Source organism: Myotis nattereri (assembly GCF_964212035.1).
Source record: "Myotis nattereri genome assembly, chromosome: 11".
In the NCBI taxonomy this organism is placed as follows: domain Eukaryota; kingdom Metazoa; phylum Chordata; class Mammalia; order Chiroptera; family Vespertilionidae; genus Myotis; species Myotis nattereri.
In genome coordinates, this window is record NC_138086.1 from 67,306,235 (window position 1) to 67,331,059 (window position 24,825).

The window sequence follows — 24,825 nt, forward strand, 5'->3', positions numbered from 1 at the left end:
AGATCTACAAAACACAAGTTGAGGAATTTGGGCAATTATTGAATTACTTAAATGATAAGCTTTTGCTTATCTGAATTAGTAGGACAGACAACCTCAATTCACTAGACACCATATCTCTCCTATTCCCAAACCTGGCCCTAAGGAACAGCAGAGCCATGAAATCACCAGCTGATTAATGGTGCTCTGTATGATGGCATGGAACACTAGAAACTATTTAAATGCAGGATTTATTTTGTTTGCCATAATTTCCTGTCATTGACCCCACTCCCCAAAATAACAGTTCCTGACCCTACAATGCTGAGTTAATGAATTGCGTTTTTCTATAAATCAAGGTGAAGGTAAATTTGTGTTATTGCTCCTGCTGCTCTTTGTTTTCCTCTCAAGAGTAAAAAAGAATGCCCTTCCTTCCTTCTGAAGCTAAAATTCTAGATAAATGTTCAAATTCATATTCTCTGATCTTTGGCCAATATTTTAAGTTCCTTTCCCACATCCTCCTCTTCTTCTCTCTTCTCTGTCTGTTCCTTTTAGTTACTTTCCTATTTATTTCCTGCCTTTGCTTACCAGAATTCTTAGAAGTAGTGGGGAGACAACTGCTATGTCTACTTTCTCACTACTCTACTCCCTCTCCAGTTTCCTCTACTATGATCTCCACGAAAACTAAACTTAGAAATGTCCCTGAGGTCCCCCACTGGTGAAATCAAGGGCCACTCTCCGATCTAATGTTCTATTCTTGTCACATTGGAAACGGATGATGAGCCCTCTTCAAATGCCATCCTTCACTGGCTCCTGCAATTGTGGCTTTCCCCTACCATCTCCTTTTTCCTATCTCTTTCATTGGCTCTCCTTCCTGAGAGTAACCCTCTAGAGTTAACACCATTTCCCAAAACTCGCTGCCCCTTTGGACAGCTCTTCTTTCGATAGCTCATACTTCTTAAATTGTTGCACAGCTACTAATTTTTGCATTCAACAAATGTTCTTGAGCCCTTACTCTGTGTCATTGCCATCCTGGATGCCCACTAGATAAGGATAGCTATTTTCTACTTTACTCCAAAGAGAAAAGGTAAACATCTTCTGGTTTTTATTTTATTTTGTTTGGTACTTTTTTGAGCGCTGGTTATTTTTTAATATTTCACTGAAATACTAAAAATGAGTCATGCATTTACCCATGATGAATATATGTTCATTTTCTTTGCTAGCTTGACTTATAGTTCATAGTATATAAGGTTAGGGATTATATCTTACTCATCTTTGTATCTGCTGAGCCCTCCCCAGAATACCTGGTAGAGACCCCATAAATATTTATTGAATGGATACTAAAGCAATAAATTATTATATTATGACTAAAAAATACATCAACCTAGTGTGAGTTACACTGGTTGATTCATGCTGATTAAAAACTCTGATTAGTAGTTAAGTTAGTGAAAATAGAAGAACTAATTAGTTACTACTTAATAAAAATTTGATGTTGAAAAATCATCTTAAATACAAAATCCTTAAAGAATTAAAAAGGATTTCTGGGGCCAAAACCGGTTTGGCTCAGTGGATAGAGCATCAGCCTGTGGACTAAAAGGTCCCAGGTTCAATTCCGGTCAAGAGCATGTACCCGGGTTGCGGGCACATCCCCAGTAGGAGCTGTGCAGGAGGCAGCTGATTGATGGTTCTCTCTCATCGATGTTTCTAACTCTCTTCCTCTCTGTAAAAAATCAATAAAATATAAAAAATAAAAATAAAAAGGATTTCTGGGAGTGAAAGCTTAAGACCTAGGATCCTATACTCATGACTCCAAATGGTGCATCTCTAGCCCATCACCTCTGCAAGTCCACTAACCTTTCCACTAGAATGTACCAAGCACAAATCACAACCTACCTTCTCTTCTACCATGAATTTTCATGCACACCAGTGACATGACCATTCTCACAGATAACAAGATTAACATTTTAAATATTTCTTTGATTTATAAGATATTGAAAATAAAGATAGTTTATATTTCATACACTTAGGATGTGCAAGATACTTCATAACTACATTAATCTTTTGCAAGATTAAATCAACCTGTTAGTAATTTAAATTATTGTTAAAAATAGTGTTTTAATTCATTCTTCCTGGTTAGAAAAATTAGTAAAGATCCTATGAGAAAACTTTGACTGATCCAAGAAAAATATTTAATTAAATGAAAGAGATACTGAAGTTTATTTTTAGCATTCTCTTTGCCTTCACACACACACACCAAAAAAAATTCAGCCTTTTAATGCTAATCTTTCTCCACAAAGCAGGTAGATAATTGCATATGTAGTAGGTGAATAAATTTAAGAACCTGCAATCAAACCCATAGGGAAAAATAAAATTAAGACAAAAAATTAAAGACATTTCATAGCAAAAATAAATATCTGATATTGTTTCGATTTCCCATCATTTCAGAGGTAAGACTGAATTTTTTAATTAATATTTTCCCAGTATCCTGAATCAAATATTTTATGCTGAAGAAATTATTGAAAGATTGACTAGCAGATTTTGATGTAGTTATAAATATTTATGATCTGCTGAGAGTATTTTTATTTCATTCATTGACTAGATTCTTAGATCTTTTGCTTCCAAAAGCCAGTAATTAGGATGTGAAGTATGGCTCTCTGCTTTCTCTGTGTCAGTTTCATGAGTAGAATTCAAAATGGAAATGGGTAACAATCACATGCCTTCAACAATCATTGGTTACTGTTTATTAAAAAAAGAGTAAGCATGTCTTTGTAACTAAAATTGGAAATACGGCATACAAAAAAAGAGAGAGATCTAGTATATCTGTTTTATATATTCTAGAACCAAAGAAACTGACTCATTTACAATTAGCTAATGAGCTAATTGTTCCTTCCATATTTGGGTCCCATAAAAGTATTCACCCTGATTTTAGTTAATTGGGATAAACAGTTCATAATAATTCTTCTAGAATTATTCTATCTGAATGCCAGTGCCTTTTAGAATGCACAAAAGCCAGATTTTTGAAAGCTTAAACTCATAAAACACCTGAAAATAATGTCTTATTATGGATTTATTGTACTTATTAGATGTTTATGACCTCAAAGTTGTATCTCCAGCAGTTCTCTTTGGTAGCTTGGCTTTCTGTCTTCATTTTGTTTTGATTTGCTTGGGCAAGCTGACTAGCCCATTCAAATTCTGTCACTGGGTAATTTCTTCATGTGGGCTAGAATTTGTGAATAAAAACAAGGCTAGTGTGCCATGATAAGATATCATGTGTGTTTATATGCCAAAATATCTGTTCAACTCAGGCAATCAAAAATTTCAGGTGATTAATGTAGCCTAATTCTTAAGTGCCAAATAAATAGATGAAATGAACCTTGAAATTTTATAAATATACTAGGGGCCCGGTGCACGAAATTCGTGCACTGGGTGTGTGTGTGTTGGGGGGGAGTGTCCCTCAGCCCAGCCTGCCCCCTCTCACATACTGGGAGCCCTCAGGCGTTGACCCCCATCACCCTCCAATCACAGGATCGGCCCCTTGCCCAGGCCTGACGCCTCTGACAGAGGTGTCAGGCCTGGGCAGGGAACCCTCATTTCCCCCCATCACTGGTTCTGCCCCTTGCCCAGGCCTGATGCCTCGGCCAGAGGTGTCAGGCTTGGACAGGGGACCCTCATCTCCCCCCAATCACTGGCTCTGACCCCCGCCCAGGCCTGAGGCCTCTGGCCCAGGAATCATGCCTGGGCAGGGGACCCCCATCTCCCTCTGATCGCTTGCTCCACACCCCGCCCAAGCCTGACGCCTCTGACCCAGGCTTCAGGCCTGGGCAAGGGAACCATCATATCCCTCCAATCCCCGGCTCCGCCCCCCGCCCAGGCCTGATGCCTCGGCCAGAAGAGTTGACCCTCATCACCCTCCGATCACCAATCACCGGATCGGCCCCTTGACCAGGCCTGAGGCCTCCGGCAGAGGTGTCAGGCCTGGGCAGGGGATCCCCAGCTCCCCGCGGTTGCAGGCTCCGCCCCTGCCCAGGCCTAATGCCTCTGGCCGAGGCGTCTGGCCCGGGCAGCGGAGACCCGCAGTGGCAGCGGGGGGGGGGGGGGGGGGGGAGGGGCGCCGCGATCACGTGGGCTCCGCCCCTGCCCCTGCAGGACGCCTCTGGCTGAGGCGTCCGGCTTGAGCAGCGGGACCCGCAGCTGCAGCGGCCCCGCAATTGTGGGCTCCGCTTTAGTCCCAGGCAAGGGACCCCTACCTCCCGGGACTGCCAGCTTCGACCGTGCCCAGCTCCCATTGCTGGCTCCACCCCTACTTCCTGCTATCACTGGCCAGGGCGGCAAAGGCGCCTGATTCTCCGATCATGGCTGGGGGGCAGGGCAAAGGCGGCCCTGCCACACCTCTTAGCTCCCCCCTGGGTTTCCGATCACTGTCAATGGCAGGGGGCTTCTTCCTGCTTTCCCTTTCGCCTCCCTGCATTGTGCCTACATATGCAAATTAGCCGCCATCTTTGTTGGCAGTTAACTGCCATCTCAGTTGGCAGTTAATTTGCATATAGCCCTGATTAGCCAATGAAAAGGCTAGCGCTGTACGCCAATTACCATTTTTCTCTTTTATTAGTGTAGATAGAACCAAACATCCACATAATTAGAAAACAGCCTGAAAGTAACCACAAACACAGCAGAGACAGGGCAGCTCTCCTACTTTGTATTTGTGGTATGTGGCCTCTCAAACACAATCACATCTACAAAACGGGGATAGTATATTCTCCATTAGGTTAGTTCAAGAATTAAATGAGATTAAGTCTCTAGAGCACTTGGCAGTGTTCTTGGCACACAGTTTATCATTCTTAGCACATGAACAGTAGCAATTATTAGCCAATTTACTGATTGCTCTGTGACCTCTAACAATGCATTTATTTGGTAGAAAAGATTTATTGGGTGGATTTTACATTATTTAGACCCCCGCCCCCCAAAAAATCAAGAGACTATATAAAATTTTCACTTTCAATTGATTCATCTGGAACATTATGGTTATAATTTTTGCATTTTACTATGATTTGCAGGAACTTGAAATAAAATAAATTGCTAATGCTACCATTATAAAATTATTGCAAAAATCAAGTTTAAAAAAGCAAGAAAAGTTCATTGTTTCTGACTATCATTAACTATATTTGGCTGAAATGTGAAATGTAGCATAAACCTTAAATGAAAAAAATTAACATATAAATGTGGATATGTCATACATATATTCACATAAATACATGTTCAATAGTGGTAGTATAAGGGGACAACCTAAAATCTTTGATGATGATTCTTTGCTAACTTATCCAATCAGCTTCAGTATACCTTAATAACTGTAACATTGGGAACAGCAGGGAATTCGATTCTTTTTCTCTGTGCCATTTGTCTGTTGTATCTGAGACTAGAAGAATCTCCCATTGTCTGCAGGGAAATTGCTGCATCTTTTCCTGGAGTAGTCTTCCCCATAAGGATCTGTGTATATAGTATCTATCTAGCATGGCGAGGGGAGTGATGAGATATGTACACCCTATGGAAGATGTTCTGATGCCTAATATTATAAGATATGATACTGATTTCCCTTTCTCTCCAATAAATCAAAGAAATAATGACTATCTTTCTCTGGATTCCAAAATTTCAATACATCCAAAGAAAATTTTACTTCCCCTTCACCATGTGTATGAGGGATTTGTAATTGGCAATCTCTGGTGTATATGGTCCAATGGGAAGACTGACTCCTTGATACTTGTATAAAATATTGCTCCTTCAGAAACTGAAATTGGAAAAAAAGCATACAAGTCTGTTTTCCTCTTAACAAGTTAGAAGGTCTCTCTCATCCAATCTTGGACCAGTGTATGTGCAATATCCAAATACACAGTCACATTTTTAGCACTGCACGTTCGTTCCTTCTGCCAGCTATTTGATGAAGCTCAGCAACTTAATGCTGCTCCAGTTCAGAACCCTAGCAGCAGGGCTCTGTAATTTTTCACATGAAGGGAGGGAAAGAGGAGCTCAACATATGCTAATCTGTGACACTACCAGTTAAGGATGCTTGATTGGCTAGCAATGGAAGCACTAGCCAAACCCTTTCCAGAAATACCACATGGGGTGACAGAGATCTAGAGGCAAGAGCTTCCCTGGCTAGGCGGCCCCCCGCCCCCAATATAGACATCCCCACCCCATCTACATACTCAAAATCAGCACTCAGCTCACATTGGAGCAAATAGCATATTTTTTTCAAATGCAATTCAAGGAAACAGACTTTATAGGAGGCAGAAATCAGAAGTGAAATGAATGCACCAATCTTTTCTTCTCCCACTCTCTCTCTCTCTCTCCTTGTTATTCATTTTTCTTGCTCTCTCAGAATGTCTGGCAGTTGACAGTTGCGAGTAGAGAGAATAAACTGTTGGAAAGCATGTCTGTGAGCAGTTCCTGCTCCACCCCGGCCAGCTGTCCACCAGCATTTCAGGTGTTGGAGTAAGGTCAGAAGATGGTGATGGGTCATGCTACGCTGTCCTCTTAGAGCCATTTATGTAAAAAAAAAATTGTGCTTGTTTAGGAATACAGTTAATGCTGTTTGAAAATAAGCATGCACAGTGCTTAATGTCCGTGTAAAATAATTACGCTTTCCTACAAGGTACTTCTGTAGCTCAAGTTTCCATGGGGAGCTGTGTGTGATTGCGAATATTTCTGTGATGACTCTGCCCTCATGTGTGTCCCTAACACATAGGAGAGCACAGGAGAACTCTAAAATGTTTTTATCTGGCTCTCAGAAGCTCTCATGTCCTGCCAAGGGCTTTACAACATTTTCTTAAAGACTTTTGTTTTTATTTTCTTCTGGTGCAATCATTAAGTTCTGTTTAGATACAGGGACCTCGTCTCATTTTTAAAGAGTCCCTTTGAAAAGCTCCGAGTCATTTTCTTTTTTTGGTGTTTAAAATTCATTACATTGTTTGAGAGAAATGGAGAATTCTCTGGCCATTTTACCCTATTGATCCTGAAATGCGCAGGCTATGTACAAGTCCTCTGCTCTGGAGCTTTGCAAGAAGCGGTCTTTTGTGCTTTCTTTTCTGCGGCTCTACTTAGTTTCAATTTAATGTGTTGTTTCATCTTTGCCCGATCAGCAAATAATCAGTGCCTTTAGATTCTCTTAGAATGTGTTTTTTTCCTCCTTTCCAACAGAGTAAAATGCAAATGTTTAAATATATCTTACTACTCAATGCCAAACACAAAAGAAGTGTAAATAGATCGTCAGACTAATTCACATCTGCCAGGGAGTAATTGTTGGATGCTTGCTGATTAAGCATAATTTTTTTTTTAACGAGGCATCTTAATTAGGCATCTGCACCGGGTCACAAAGATGAAATTATAAAATATGATTAAGTAGTCTTTCATTCTTTTGAGAAATATGTGACTATGCCAACATCTTGGTGTCCTTCTGCCTATAGAAAGAGTGCTGGAGGAACTGTCTGCTTTTACAGAAAATCAAGGAACCCTGGGGTGAAGTCCCAGAGTGCTGTCACTTACCTGTTTAATTGCATCACGGAAATTGCCCGATGCCTTGTATGAATGCAGAAGGAGAGCTTTCCACATTCTCGCCAGATGTAGTAACTCTGCTAGCTGTACCTTAGAGATGATCTTTTCTGACTTCTCCATTTTACATGAAAGGAAACTAGACCAAGAAAAGTTAAATGGCTTAGCCAAGGTCACACAACTATTGAAATAATTTATACCAGCGCTTATGTTTCATGATAGTTACAGAGTTTTGTGGGGACCAGTACCCTGTCATCTCTCTACCTCAGCATTCTCGAAGCCTCTGCCAAACAGTGTATTTTGGAGGACTGCAGAAAGTGGACTGGGACATTGTAATGCATTCCCCTGTTTGCAATTACTTGCTTCACTGCTTCCCTCCATTAATTTAGCTAATTAAAAATATACTGCAGTTCATCTCCCGATATTCATACTCAGGAATAAAAGGCATTTTACCCAGCATTCTGACTCATATGATTTGAGGAACACAAAAGAGGCCCCAAGTCAAAATAAGTCCTGGAGTGTTTGAAGTTTTTAAGATTCATGGTGAAGTCTTGGGTTCAGTTCCTGAATCTCACCTAATTATCAATGTGCCCCTAGAGAAGTTAGCTTATCCGTGGCTCAGTTTCCACATGTGTAAAGTACAGAGAGCAATGCCTGTCTCCTATGGATTTTGTAAGGATTAGAGAGATGGAGTTTGTAAATTCCAGGTAAATATTCAATATGTTAAAATGGTAGTCACTATGGTCAGAGAAATTCCCGGAGCTGTTAATGTGGTTAAATGGATTGAAGGATTGAGCCGTCAGGAAGAGTAACGCACGAGAAGTAATTAATGTTCAGCAGTAGGAGGTGGTCAGAAAGATGGTCACAAATATGAAGCTGGCCTCAGAGTGGCTTTAATGGGGACAAAGGAAGAGGAGAAGCAGGAAGCTGGAAAGAACATCGCATGTGTTAGGGGCACGGCCCAGAGCTTAGACCAACCCAAGCAGAGTAGGCTGGGGAGAGACAGGAGATGCTGAAAATGTAGACTGAGAGCTTTCTACGCTCAGAGAGAATTTTGACTCGGTTCCCTCTCTGTGAGCAGGCACTGAAGGACTTAGTAGAAAGAGCATTAGAGAGTATGGTATGGAGGATGAACTGATAGGGAAGCAGGTGTAAGGCAATGTCCAGCACTTCAGAGCCATTGGCACTGATGCCCTTGACACGCCTGGTTCCTCAGCCAGTCCTGATGAGGAGGGGGGTTTATTAGCAATGTCAATGGAGTGAGACTAAGGAACCCAATAGTCCCATGGGGTTGTTGGTTTATTCCATTTGCTAGGCTCCCCTCTCCTTCTTCCCTAGTCTTTTCTGCTATGACATCTGGAAGACCAGCTAAGACGGTTGCAGAAGTGCAACTAGTAGATGGCAAGGTCCTGTCCTCAGATGGTGGAAGTAGGAAAAGAAAGAAAGGAACCAAATGAAGAGATGTCTAAGAGAGCCTTTGTCCTAGAATGTCAGAGTAAAGACAATACCTTAGGGACCATCTGGGTCAAACCTTTTCTTTTCATAACATAGTGCCTGACTCAGTAGCAGTTGAGTATAATAAATCTTGAATGAATAAATCAATGAATAAATGAGGAATAAGGCCCAGAGATGTGTTGACAGCACTAATTATCAGCACACTTGGCATAAGAACATAAATCTCCTGACAGCTACATCAGCACTCTCTCCATCATGCCACAGTTTGTCTCATAATCTAGGGAAAAATAGTTAAAACATTATCTGAACCTCATTTTAGTACTACAGCTTGATTCACCTCATTTTCATTCACAATGTCATTTCTAATGTAGCACATAAGAATTAATAAACTAAAATGTTTCTGATGAAGGCATTTTGTCCTGTGTCTTATAACTTTTAATTGAAGTGATGTATAGCGCCCCCCCAAAAGTAAACATGAAATGTTATTATGTTTTCAGGGGTTGTAGAATACAGTGAAAATTAATATTCAATATTATAATAAAATTGCCTATTATACTAAAATGATATATTATTAGTATTATTAGTATTACTAAAAAACACAAACTAATACAAGCTTCAAAAAATAAAAGTCCATCAAATCTTATTAGCTGGAGAGGAAATTAAAATTAGTAATTTTTCAATGTAAAATACATGTAATTAGTAGGATGGAAATAGTCTGTGAGAATTTTGTTTCTTTTAGCAAAAAAATCTATATAACTTACCCAGCCAGCATAGCTCAGTGGTTGAGCATTGACCTATGCACCAGGAGTTAGATTCCCCATCAGGGCACATACCTGATTTGCAGGCTTGATCCTCAGTGTGAGGCCTACAGGAAGCAGTTGATCAATGGTTCTCTCTCATCATTGATGTTTCTATCTCTCTCCCTCGCCCTTCCTCTCTAAAATCACTATATATATATATAAATATATATCTATATATATCTATATCTATATATATATATATCTATATCTATCTATATATATATATATATATATATATATATATATATCTAAAATCACTATATATATATATAATCTATGTGACTTGGCCATAGAAGTTAGAAACACTAAATGCAGTAAATTTAGCTATGACATATATTCTAGTCTTCCTCTGTCTAAATCTCTCTATCCTTTATTCAGTAGGAATTTATCCAAAATACCTGAATAAAGAGTTCTTAACATAGTAGTGATACTCTGTACGTTTTGTGGAGAAAACTTGGAACAGGTAGAAAACTCCCACAAAGGAATAAGGTCTGAGAGAAATTTGTAGTCACAAACAGCAGATAGGAACAGTCTGAGTAGGAATGACCAAAGATATCTTTGAAGAGGTAAGGAAAGAGATTATCTGGTTGGGACGAAGTGACACACAGTAAAGAAGTGCACCTGAGGGTGGAGGAACAGCAGGACTCAACTAAAAGGCAAGTAGCCAGCTGTAAATTGTGACCAGTAAAGATTCGGTATTTATAAGAATGGTAACTTATTGGGTGGTGAAGACAAAAAGAAGTTGGAAAGACTTTTGGCAAAGAGTGTTACACAGTAGGTCTAAAGGTTGAATAGTCTGAACTTACTCAAGGGGACTATAGGATGAGAGTGAAGTGTGAAGTAAATCATTCTCATCTGGTCCAAGGTGGTGGCCAAGGAAGACAGACCGCAAGTGGTCAATGGGAGAAGCTGTGGTGAAGATTCTGCAGACCACAGTGAGTCGAATATGAGGAAGCAGAGAAAAGAGGCATAAAAATAAATCCATTTTAAGCAATGCTTTAAGAGGGCCCTGTTTTATCCAAAATGATGAAGTACCCAAGAGGTAGCCAATATTATACTTTTATTTCCATAACTAAGAAAGAAACCAATTATCTTAGAAAATATTCCCATAGAGTCAGGTCAGGCCGTTTTAAACCTTCTGCTTCATCAGATTCAGTCTCATTTCCTTGCTCCTTCCCATAAATGGGAATCGGGTCATTATGAGACCAGCCTATGGGGATGCCCAGCTCATGAGTCACACCAAATTTAACCATTAGGCTTGATGTCAGCAGCCCTAAAACCATCTGGCCTTAAGATGGCCCAAACTGAATGGCCATATAGGAAACAAAGTAACCTTGCAGGCAATGCGGCAATGAAAATGTGTGCTTGGCTTTCAAAAGAAATGCCTCATCTTTTATTTTTTTAAATATATTTTTATTGATTTCAGAGAGGAAGGAAGAGAGAGAGAAAAAAAAACATCAATGATGAGAGAGAATCATTAATCGGCTGCCTTCTGCACACACCCCACACTGGGGATCGAGCCCACAACCTGGGTATGTGCCCTGACCGGGATCAAACCCGGGACCCTTCAGTCTGCAGGCTGACACGCTATCCACTGAGCCAAATCAGCTGGGCTGCCCCATCTTATTTTAATGGAGAACCTTTCCTTGGTAAAATTAAAAGTTTTCACACACATGATCTCATTCTCATTCTGTGAAAGAGAAAAGAGGGGAGATGTTTTCATTCCCACTTACAACAGGATAAATTGAAAGATAGATCAAATGATTCTTTTCCAATTCGTCCCTTTGTGCTCTTAAGCCCAGACTGTCCCAGGACTTGGCCTGGCACCATTGGATGACATATACCAGGTGGCTCATATTTTTATTTCACAACATGTAAATGACATTCATCCAGCACAGTCTATAAATATCCTCCCCAATCAGTTCTATCTGAACAAGCAAATGTTTGCTTACATCCCCACCTACAACAATTTTGGCATGACGCATGTCTAGGCATCTATATATTTTTTAAAGTGAGCAGTTGAATGCAGTCAAGTTGTTAGATAGTTTTAACTCTGATAAGGGACCACTCATCTTTTACATTCAGAAATCTGTGTAACTCCACAAAGAGACTGTTGCAAGGCTCTTTATCACTCACTTGCTTGATGACTTGAAAAATTGCACCAAGTGGAAAATATCCATAAATTATAAAAGGCAGTCTTATTCGAACCACGAGTAGATCTCTCATTCTGTTTCTAAATAGCAAGATTACATTAAAACTCAAAAAATAGGTAACATTAATCACTATAACTCAAATAACTACCCTTTAAACCTGGCAGGGAACCTTGAGGACTTTGAACATTACCTTAATTCCATCCTCCCCATCCCCCCCACCCCAATCCCATGAATTTCTGGCATAGCAGAGGGAAGGATAAAGCCTGCTTGGGGACTGGGAGTTTATTAACAGTGATTAAAGTGAGGGAGAACCTTAGAGGAAAGTGTCATTTGCTACCCTCCTGCCTTTGACCTGCTCACTCAGAAACCGATACTCATCCTTGATTATGACTATGGTGGGAACATCTTGGTGGGACTCTCCTGGTTTTATAGAAGCAAGTAACCAAGGAAAGATAGTGATTACTGAAATAGCAATCATCCTTTGCATAACAATTTATAGTTTACAAACCCTCTCACCTGCATGATCTCATTTGTTGTTTCCCTTAGATCAGTAAGTTGCCATTGTTATTGTTCCTCATTACTTCTGAAGAACCCGAGTCACAGAGGATTTAAGTTCGTTTTGAAAGCCACACAGCTAGTAAGTGTGGAGCTGGTAAGCAGACCAAAGGCCTTTGACTCCCTAACCCATGTAATGTCTACCACATCATGAAGATTAAGAATGGAGATTGACAGAAAAATAGTCACTGTGTTAAAAAACTAACAAATCAACAACAAAAACTATCCAAATAGGAGAAATAAGATGCAATACAAAGAAAACACAAATGACGAAAAAACATATGAAAAGCTGCTCACCCTCACTAGCAATGTGGAGATGCAAATTAAAACCATGCTCACACCCATTAGATTAGCAAAAATTCAGTTTGAAAATGCCAAGTACTGTGTCAGTTGGGAAGTAATAAAAATTTTGATGGGAGTGTAAATTGATTTGACCTATTTTGTCAGCCATTTGCCATTGTCTAACAAAGATGATGCATGTGGCTTATGCCCAGTGGTTTTATGCCAAAGTTCAAACTCAGAAAAACCCTCCATATGTGCACAAGGACCAGAGAGAGAGGTTCATAGCAGAGTTATCTTAACCAAATAGTCACCAGAACCCCAGGGTCCCTTAACAGAAGAATGAATGAATATTAGTAGTGATGTAGTCATTCAATAGATACCACATTGCAATGAAAATGAATGAATCTGAGGTACAGGTTTCAAAATAGATAAATATCACAAATATATTTTGAGGGAAATTATAGAAGATTAATATGTATATCACTTACAAAAGGTTTAAGAGATGCAAAATCGTATTTTAGGGATATTATTATTCAGGGATTAAATATTACTTAGGAATATTATTTATGGGCACCTAGATATGTCATAAAAACATAAAGTGCATGTGAACAATCCTCAGGACAATGGTTACCTTTGGAGAGAACAGGAAGGGGACACAAGTGGGAAAGGGGTGCTACCCTGGGCTCTTCAACTAATATGAGCAATGTTCTGCTTGATGGTAGGGAGGCCACACACAAGTACTTAATTATTCTTTCAACCTCTTAATGTGTAAAATATATGATAACTTTAAAAATAGAAAAGGCAGAAGGAAAAAAATTTTCTGGATCAGTTACTTCACTGGGATGACCAGAACCTGTTGAAAATGATCCCCAGCTGCCCCATCTAGTGAGAAATCTTGATGGAGGCCGTCCATCCCAGTTCAGTCCTGATTCCTGCCTGGTCCAGTGTCCCAGCCCTTGCACCAGCACCCTTCCTGACGGACATAATGGAAGAGTGAAGCTGCATAGCCTGTGACTTTTTCTAGAATCAGACCTAACCTGGATCCTTGAGCATGTTTGTTAGACTTTTATGACTCCTAATCTTTGGGTTTTTAAGCAATTCTCTAGCATTCGGAAAGAGTGAGTGTTAACCAAGTCTATATTGTTGAGGGCATTTTACTCAGGAGTGTTTTAGTCACAGAATTATTTAAGTGTAGTTAGTAGAGAAATTATTTTATATCAGACACTTAAGAAAAGCCAGAAAATTATTGAATTCTAAAAGTTCACCTCTTTTTCATTTTTGGTGTTTGCAATTTTGATGGGCAAGGATGACTTAGAATGAAATCCCTCGCCATTTATACTACCCGTTTCTGAATGATCCTGATAAATTGATGTCTGTTGAGTTGCTTATGTGATAATCTGTGAAAACTCGTCTTTTCATTTGTCACACACTCCTCAGCCTAGTCAGGCACAATCTCAGTTTGCAAGTTCAATTCTCAAACATTATGGTTTATGAGGATAAAAACATTAATCCATGATAAAACAATTCTCAAAAAATAAAGTTCTTCACACATAATTGAATTTTTTAAAAAATAATTATCTCATACTTTCTGCATTTTAAGGAAGAGTAATATTTGTTTGAATATATTTTATAATGAGTGACTTGCCTTTGGGGCATTTTTTTATGTCATAAAGTGAACTTGTAACCAGTAAGCTACTGTAATTCTGTGTTAACTCACTGAGCGAGAGGACAAATGCCTTTTTTGAAAAGATCTACAGTAATATCAACATTGTGAGAGGAGAGGATGCGCCGAGGGCAGCTCCCTGTTTGAAAGCCAGAGTCCCAAATCTCCTTCCTCCTCTTTTTAGCAATAATAGCATTAATAATGTTCCACATGTACTGTGCACTCACAATGCATCAGGCACTGTACCAGGCACTTTTTCTGCATTATCTCATTTCCTCCTCGCAACAACTTTACAAATCAGGGACTGTGGCTGAAGCAGGTAAGTCATTTGCTCAGTGTTACATATCTGCTAAGCAGTAGAGCCAGGATATGGACCCAGATCCCTGATTCCAATAACTGTGCTCTTAACCTATTCCCATGTATGCTTTTGCAATTACACCTTGCTCTAGATAAAAAATATAAATGGGCAAACTGTTTTCCTCTTCTATAAAAAAGACAAAAAGGCAGCTGACTCAGACAAGTGATACCAAAAATAAAACCGTGTACTGGGGCTTCAAAGGTTTCATCCAAAACTTATGCCCACCACTTCTCAATAGTTTGAAAATGTTATTAACTGAAATACAGTGAAGATGAAATTGAAGATGAAAAAGGAAGCATAGACTGACTGCTTCTTCAAGGTACAAATTCTTCCCAACTTTTCTTTTTGACAGTTTCTTTCTGAATATGAAGTTGTTTCTGAACTTCACAAACAACCCATATAGCGTTTTTTTTTCAGCATGTGATCAGTACATGTGTTGGCAGACCTGTTGTAATGTTGAGTCACCTACAGTACATTTAAACGTGACTCTAATGGATTTCCCCACTGCTTACTGAAAAACAACACCACTTTCACTAATCTCATAAATAATTCCATTTCTCTATGCCAACATTAATTGGACTTACCTCACATGGTCAATCTCTTTCTTTTTTCCTTGCAGGTGATGTCATTGTCTATATTAATGAAGTTTGTGTCCTTGGACACACCCATGCAGACGTCGTCAAACTTTTCCAGTCGGTTCCTATTGGTCAGAGTGTCAGCCTGGTGTTGTGTCGTGGTTACCCTTTGCCCTTTGACCCTGAAGATCCTGCTAACAGCCTGGTGCCACCCCTTGCAATAATGGAGAGGCCACCTCCAGTCATGGTCAATGGCAGACATAACTATGAAACGTATTTGGAATACATTTCTCGGACCTCACAGTCGGTTCCAGACATAACAGATCGGCCGCCTCATTCTTTGCACTCCATGCCAGCAGACGGGCAGCTCGATGGCACGTATCCACCGCCTGTCCATGATGACAATGTGTCTATGGCTTCATCTGGGGCCACCCAAGCTGAACTCATGACCTTAACCATTGTGAAAGGTGCCCAGGGCTTTGGCTTCACTATTGCCGACAGTCCGACCGGACAGCGGGTGAAACAAATACTTGACATTCAGGGATGCCCTGGCCTGTGCGAAGGCGACCTCATTGTTGAGATCAACCAGCAGAATGTACAGAACCTGAGCCATACAGAAGTAGTGGATATCCTTAAGGACTGTCCCATTGGAAGCGAGACTTCTTTGATTATCCATCGAGGAGGTAAGATAAAAAACTGGCTCAGTGATTAAGTATGCAGTAAAATAGTAAGACCTTCATAATAATATTGCAATGGTGGAAGTTTCTCTGGAGTTGAATGAAATCATACTTTTAAAAATAAAGGTAAAAAAAGAGTAACAGAAAAACATGAGTTCAGGAAGCTGTGTTTTTTTTAATTTGAGAATATATCTTTCCCTATTTTATATTAAACACAACAAAAATAGTGTTTTCAGTCTTACAAATTTATAGTGCTGTGAACTTGGAAGGTAAACATTGAATCCCCGAGTATAAGTGGATTATAGTGCACAAATTTGTTAATGTTTCAGTTGTAGAGACCTCAAACTGGTTTCCCATTGACTTAATCTTTTAAAAAACTGATTTTTCCAGTGGAATCAAAGCTCTGATTTGTGCTTAGGATTCCAGGCTTGCACATGGAAGCTGGTTCAACCCCTTCCAAGTCCTTGTAGAGTCTTGATAATCCCCATCACGACACTGGGAGCTGTGTCTCTGTAGAAAAATCTGTCAGAGTCGTGAACAGCATTGCTCAGGACACTTCCTCCACTGCTATCGGGGCTGCTCCAGCAGTAATTGCACATAGTGCCTTCAGGGCCTGAGGAGGACATTATGGAACAGGGTTAGGGCTGAAGTGCCGGGCTGCCCCATTCTAGGTGGGAGCAGTGAGGAGTGTGGTGGAAACCCTGAACTCTGGATGTTTTTCTCTTCTACTTTGTGGGGAAGGGATGGGCTAAGCATATCTCTACTACTTTGCTCTTGATTATCTACAAAACAAGGGAGAGAAAGAAGGAGAGGCAACAGAGAGAGAGGATACTTGAAAACAGTATAAGTGAAAGCATTCAGGCTAAGACCTGGTTTTCCACTTAACCAGATGTCTCATCTGTTATGCTGGGATAATCCTACCTAACCTATGGTAGTGTTTTTAGTGTTGGATGGTCCACAATAGATGCTCATTAAACGTCTGTTGATTCTAAGTTAGCACCGAAGCTGCAGCAGGGACCGCTGGGTCAGAAGGAGCAGTTCTGTGAGGAACTCATGCGTGAAGAACACACGTGTGGCAAACATATGCGATTGCCTGGTCAAAGCACTGAAAACTGCACAAAAGCCCCAGCAGTTTGAAATACAAATGAAGTTGGCCAAGCAGAAAGAAGCGCCTTTTATGATTTATTTGGCCTTCTCCGCAGGTCTTCCCTTCAAGGAAGTTTTTCCGTTGTTGCTCCCTGGTATGAAAAAAGGCACCTAGTACTGAGCATTTGTGAGCAACACCATGCAAAGTATTACACTCCTAAATTTAAAAAGGAAAACAATATGCTAGCAGAACAATCCTACATATTAAATTTTACCTTCTTAAGACATTATCACAAAATAGTTCTTCATAATTAGTTAAATATTGACAGTGTATCTTCATTTCTCTCATTGCTCATTAAGAGTAAAACAAATATTCTTAATTTAATAGTCATACCTTCATAATATGCAATTGAAAATCACATCTTTGTAACAGGTTCTTGATATTAAAAAGTAACTGAAAGTCGATATACAGTGTACACTGTATGATTCATAGAAAAAACTTTGGAAACATTTTATATATAATGACTTTTTTAAAGGCATAGGTGATAGGAAAACTGCATTTTTAACGTGTTTATATATATTTATTATATATTACATATTATTATGTAATGTATTTTATTTATATTTTTGCAATTAGTACCTTTACTGAAAACATTTGTTTTGTGCCTTCAATCAGCTTGTTCTGCCCCCCACCCCCCCCCCCCGACCTCCCCAACCCCACCCCTGCCTTTCAATACTCAAATATTCCATTTTGTTTGCATTTGTGTTTGGGCATGAGGAAATGGTTTTTATTTGGTGGCTAGTATAGAATTGCAGGATGTGATGCTTAAAATACAGTACTTCTAGTAAAAAACCTCTTGTGTTTCCCAAATTCCTACAATTTATACTCATCACTCTGAAATTAAGAGGAATTAGCACCACGGTTTTTGATGAAATGCACTTTGATTATATTAGTAGAGGCTACTTATAAGTGCTTAGGCCTCTTTCAGGTAAGTCTCGATCTTCCAGAGCGGGTTCACGTGCCTGAGTCCTTACAACAGGATCATGGTCGTTTGTTTTAATTATTTACTAGGATGTTTTTATTTAAAAAGCAATAATGTACATGGCTTAATTTTTTAAGCAAATAATGTCAGAAGGTATCAAGTGAAAAGTAACTCTCTCCTGTCCCAGACTTTCAGTGTTTTTCCCTCCAGAGGCTAACGTGTTTTTTGTGTATATACAGAAATTTTGTACTCTTAACTAGAAAATACTTGAATAAATACAGTATGTTCAATATCAATGGGATAATATTACACATATATATGTCTTGCTCTAAAATCTTGGTTACTAGAGTGTTTTTACTTTTAATACACATCATTGTGGTTCAGTTTATACACCATAAAATTCACCAATTGTAAGTGTATAAGGAGTAAATTTTGCTAAAATAATATAGTTGTGTAATAGTCACCATAATCCTTAGATCATCCGTCACCCCAATTTCACGGAGTCCCATATTATCGCTAATATGCTTTCTGAACAGTTTTGTCTTTCGACATTTTTTATATAAATGGAATCATACAGTATGTAGTCTTTATTTTTATTGTTGACAGTATTACAGAAGTCCCCCATTTTCTCCCTCCTTATCCCCCTCCCCAGGCCTTCCCCAACCTATTTTCTGTGTCCATGGGCTATGCATATATGCATATATGTCATTTGGTTAATCTCTTCCCATTCCCTCCACGCACCTCCCCTCTGAAATCTGTCATTCTGTTCTATGCATCTATGCCTCTGGATCTATTTTTTTCATCAGTTTATTTTGTTCATTGGATTCCACATATAAGTTAGATCATGTGATATTTGTCTTTCTTTAACTGGCTTATTTCACGTAGCATAATACTCTCCAGGTCCATCCATGCTGTTCACAAAGGATAAAAGATCCATCATTTTTATAGCTGCATAGTATTCCATGGTGTAAATGGACCACAACTTCTCAATCCACTCATCTGTTGATAAGCAGTTGTGTTGTTTCCAGATCTTAGCTATTGTAAATTATGCTGCTATGAACATAGGGGTGCATGTATTCTTTCTGATTGGTGTTTTGTGTTTCTTAGGGTATGCTTCCAGAAGTGGGATTGCTGTATGTAGTCTTTTACTTAGCATTGTGCTGTTAAGATTTACCCATGTTGATGCATTTAGGATTAGTTTACTTCTTTTATTGCTGGTGCAGTATTCCATTGTATGGATATCCCAATTATTTTAATCCATTCACCAATAGATAGTTGTTTTCAGTTTGGGGCACTTATGAATAATGTTGCTATGAACATTTGGACAGAAGTGTTTGTGTGCACATATATTTTCTTTTGTCTGGGTAGATACCTAGAAATGGTACTGCTGGGTTATATGACAAGTATGTATTTAAATTGTTATGAAATTGCCAGAATGTTTTCCAGAATGACCATATCTTTTTACACATCCACTAGCAATGTATGAGATTTCCAATTTCTGCCCATTGTTTCCCACACTTGGTATCCACAGTCTTTCTGATTATAGTCATTCTAATGGGCGCATAGTGATGCTCTTTATGGTTTTAATTTATATTTCTCTAACCTTTCCGTGTGTTTATTCGCACTCATATATCTTCTTTGGTGACATGCCTATTCAACATTTCACCCATTTGTGTATTTATTGGGAATACATAATGCCCTAAACAAAGGATTCGCTCTCTTGTTGCTCTTGTACAACCAAACCTCAAACCCAACCCAACTCTCCAGAGTTAGTGTGTTATATTATACCTTCAAGGAATGATAGCTGCAATGCTACTTAAACTATGTTAAAGCAGCGAGAGAAGAAAAACTATTGATTGCTTCTATAACATCTACTGTAACTTCAATAGTAAAGTCTGATAGTAAAAAATAAAACAGAACCTGAAAAATAAAAACTTTAGACCAATGTCAAATATTAATGTTGATATAAAATTACATATAAAATTAGAATAAGGAGAACTTTATAAGCATAATATGGTTTATTTCAAGAATGAAAGGATAGTTCAATAATAAATCTCTTAATGCAATTCATCAAAGTGATAGTCAAAGTAGAAAATAATAATCATGTCCATAGATACCTTTTTTCTGGTTTTTGATAAAATTCATTATACATTTTTGACAAAGATTCATAATGAATTAGGAATTGTGGGATATTTACTTAACCTGATAAATATTGATGTCAAATAGAAAGCTAGTATTATGCTTAACTGTGTAAAATGAGATGGTATAAGCCAGGATTAAGATAAATTTCCATATTCTTCCATATTAATCCATAGTGTTCAAGAAATAACAGTTAAATGTATTATATAAGACAAATTAGAGGAATGCAAGTAGGAAGGGAGAAGGCAAAGTGATTGTTATTTGGGGTTTGGTTGGTGGGGGAGAGATTTTTACAACTTTTCTCAATTTTCCCCATAGTAATTAATCTTCTTAGAGTTTCTGTCTTGCCTCAGTTTAATTTCATAATTGATATTATCTTACATAATTTTCTGTTTTAGTCATGATTTTAAATGTATTTAAATATAATTAAATCAAGTGTTTTCTATTTTTTCTTTTATTTTCCACTTTAACTTAGAGTATTTCTATTATTCTCATTTCTTATTGCTACTATTTCTTGATTAGGTTGACTATTTTTCTATTTTAATGGCTCAAGAAATATACAAATTTATATATAAACTAATGACCCCTGGCACAAAATTTGTGCACAGGCGGGGGGAGGTGTCCCTCAGCCCAGCCTGCACCTTCTTCAATCTGGGACCCTTTGGGGGATGTCCGACTGCCGGTTTAGGACCGATTTCTGTGGGATCAAGCCTAAACCGGCATTTGGACATCCCTCTCGCAATCCGGGACAGCTGGCTCCTAACTGCTCACCTGCCTGCCTGCCTGATCAACCCTAACCATTCTGCCGGCTGGCCTGCACTCTCCCAACTGCCTCCCCACTGCCAGCCTGCTTGCCCTCAACTGCCCTCCCTGCTGGCCTGATCACCCCCAACTGTCCCCCCTGCCAGCCTGATCGCCCCCAACTGCCCCCCCTGCAGGCCTGATAATCCCCAACTGTCCCCCCTGCTGGCCTGATTGCCCCCAACTGGCTCCCCCTGCTGGCCTGCTTGCCCCCAACTGCCCCCCTGCTGGCCTGCTCACCCCCAACTGCCGCCCCACTCCCACCAGCCTGATCACTCCCAACTGCCCTCTCCTCCTGACCTGATTGCCCCTAACCACCTCTGCCTCGGCCCCGCCACCATGGCTTTGTCTGGAAGGACATCTAGAAGGTCTCCAGTTCTAATTAGCATATTACCCTTTTATTAGTATAGATAGTTTGTTGGCCAGTGTTCAACCTAGTATGGAATAAAAAATCTTTACACTTTCCATCCAAGGAGGCTGGGTTTTTTGTTTGTTTGTTTGTTTGTTTGTTTGTTTGTTTGTTTTTTAAACAAGGTGGGGTTTTTAGTATGTTTGTTTAATTGATTTTAGAAAGAGAGAGGGGGGGAGAGAGAGATAGAGAGAGACAGAGAGCGAGAGAGACTTTGATCAGTTGCCTCCTCCATGTGCCCTGACCGGGGGTCAAACCTGAAACCTGGGTATGTGCCCTGACAAGAGTCGAACCTGTCACCTCTTGGTGTATGAGAGGACGCTCCAACCAACTGAGCCACACTGGCCAGGGCAAGGAGTCTGTTTGATGTCTGGAATAAAGCGACTTTAGAGTAATTACTATAATCAATCCTTGTCAGGTATTGTGCTCTTATTTATATAAAAATGCAACAAAGCCCCCTATTTAATTTGAGAACCTTCGATAAATCACTGTTGATCAGTATTTTAAAACTTTTTTATGTTACTAGAAAACATGATCTTAAGAGTTTTCACTAGATCAGAATATTCCTTTCTCATACTGACAATATGATAAACTGGTATCAATAATGCACATCTCTTTCTTTTACACTCAAAGAAAATTTAAAGTATCCGAGAGGCAGTGTAAACTACATCAGAGCTATGTTTGAGGGCAAAGCATAAAAAGTATAGGCACAGAGAATTGTGTCTATGTAGAAAACTCTGCTTTAAATTTTCAAAAAGCATATTATCAGACAAAAACATTATATCACAAGTTTTAAATTGCAGGGAAGATATTAAAAGAAATATATGAGAAGCATTGATTTTGATTTTTTTTATAATGCTAATATTTTTTCTTAAAGCAGATTTGTTTTAAAAGAGTTTCAGCCTTGCCCAGGTAGCTCAGTTGGTTAAAGCATCATCCTGATATGCCAAGGTTGTGTATGCCAAGGTTGTGGGTTTGATCCAGGTCAGGACACATACAAGGATCAGTCAATGAATGCATAAATAAGTGGAACAACAAATCAGTGTTTCTCTCTCTCTCCTTTCCTCTCTAAAATCAATCAATACAATAGTTTTAAATTTGCATAAAAATTATGAATATAGTACACAGAACACCATATACCATTTACCCACATTGCTATTAGCATTTTGCTCCATTTCCTTAATAGTGTGTATGCATGTGTGTGTGTGTGTCTATGCATGTGTGTGTTTCTGACCATTTAACACTAAGTTGCATATGTCATTCCACTTTACCCTAAATATTTTAGTATTTATTTTTTGAAACTACTTTTTTGGAGAAATATGTAAGCAGCCAGTTGGTTAAAGTTATAAACAATACTTTAAAAGAAGAACTTTGAATTTTAAAACTAGCATTACCACACAACAAAAGCCTTAAGAAATCATCAAAAGAGATTTCAGCTCAAAAAATATTTAGCAATATCTTATACAGGAATATTTTTAAGAGAGAAAGAAGCACTGGTTATGTGAAATGAGTGCTATCCAGAGAGATTAGGTGAAAGTCAAAATGAATAGCCCATAATCAATATTATATAATCTGACTTCAACATCATTTCCTCCCACATTTCATTAGCCAGGACTCAATTATAGGTCTTATAAATCATAAGAGTCTGGAAAATATGGCATTGCTTAGTGCCCAGGAATAGAGAATGGTTGGGGTCACAAACGTAGTAGATACTCTACCCTGGATATATCTTATATGACTACTGATTATGTCAAAGCATGAGATGCAATCTTTTTATAATGACATTGTAATGTGATTTATTTTGGGTTTTTGAGGTACACTCAAGTCATTATTAGTATACATTTTAAAATTCAAAGGGTCTCCTCACATTTCACTTCTCAACCCAGCTTTCATGGATAAAGAAACTTAGACTGCCCTAGCTGGTTTGGTTCAGTGGATAGAACATCAGTCTGTGGACTGAAGGGTCCCAGGTTCAATTTCAATCAAGGGCACATGCCCGGGTTGCCAGCTATATCCCCAGTAGGGGGTGTGCAGGAGGCAGCCAATCAATGATTCTCTCTCATCACTGATTTCTCTCTCTCTCTCTCTCTCTCTCTCTCTCTCGCTCTCTCTCTCTCTCTCTTTCCTTTCTTCTCGGAAATCAATAAAAATATATTTTAAAAAAAGAAAAGAAATGTAGACTCAGAGTTAAGTAATTGGTCCAAGTTCAATGAATATGTGTCTTGGCACATGGAAAGGCAATTTATGGTTCCACACATAGTAGAAATATGAATAAATATCAATGACAAGGTAACCCATCCTAAGTATGGAAAATGCCACTGATTTCACGTGACATATACCAACAGGGGAAATGGATGCATTGTGACTCTGAAGGTGGAGAGACAGAGTACTGGAAATAGGTGTAGAGCCGTTGTCTCACTATTCAAAAGTGGCAGAAACAGAACTGAAATCTATTTCTGCTGACTGTAATATCAGTGAGTTCCACACTATGTCAGAAAGCTTTGCTGGCTTCTGCCTGGACAAACAGGATTTTTCCCTCCGTTCTCATTAACTTAATAAGTGTTTGTTGACGATCTACTGTGCTGGGCACTGGTGTAGGTGCTGGAAGTATGGCAGTAGTCAAAACAAAGTCCTGCCTCCAGAAGCTTATCTCCTAGTAGGAAATTAGGTAATGAACAAAGAAATACATCTTGGAGCTGAGAATGAAAGCAACTGAGAAACAACGTAAAAGAAAGGAGAATGATGGGCATGGAAGATAGTTCTCTTATAAAAAGAGTAGTTAGGAAAGACATCTGTGCAGAGATCTAAAGAAAATAAGGGAGCAAGCTGTGTGGGAATCCAGGGAATAGTACTGTAGGCAAAGGGAAGGGCCCAGGGCAGGACTGTGCTTGGTGTAGTTGAGTAACAGCAAGGAGCGCCTGTGGCTGAGGCTGAGTGCAGAAGAGACGGAATGGTAAATGGGTCAGAGACATTGTTGGGGCTGTAGGGAGGCAGGTAATGCAGAGTCTTATGTAGCCATGGGCCACAGGAAGGACTTTAGATTTTATTTTTGAGTGAAATGGGACGTGTGTGGAGTTTGTAAACATAGGAATGATGTGATGTAACATTTGGAAAGTCTTACTGTGGCTGCTGCGTGGAGAATAATCTCTTAGCAGGCACATCTGGAAACAGGCAGACGAGTGAGTGGGCTTTCACAGCAATCCAAGTAAGAGATGAAGAGAGATTGGAGAAGGGCGGTAGAAGCAGAGGTAGCAGGAAATGAATTCTGAATATATTTCAAAAGAATGTGGGTGGTATTTAAGGCTAGAGACTGAATGAGGACATGTAAGGAGAATAAATAAAGAAGAGAAACATTCTGAAGAGTGAGGACTAAC

General features: G+C 39.2%; 1 protein-coding gene across 3 annotated transcripts in view; it reads left to right on the top strand.

The window, feature by feature from the left end:
* The window catches only part of MAGI2 (membrane associated guanylate kinase, WW and PDZ domain containing 2), a 1,132,900-nt gene that overhangs the window by 911,504 nt on the left and 196,571 nt on the right, over window positions 1-24,825 (top strand). For all 3 annotated transcript variants that reach the window (XM_081102532.1, XM_081102533.1, XM_081102534.1), the window contains exon 10: window positions 15,401-16,039. In XM_081102532.1, coding sequence (XP_080958658.1) covers window positions 15,401-16,039 — 639 coding nt within the window. The remainder of the gene's footprint in view (window positions 1-15,400; window positions 16,040-24,825) is intronic.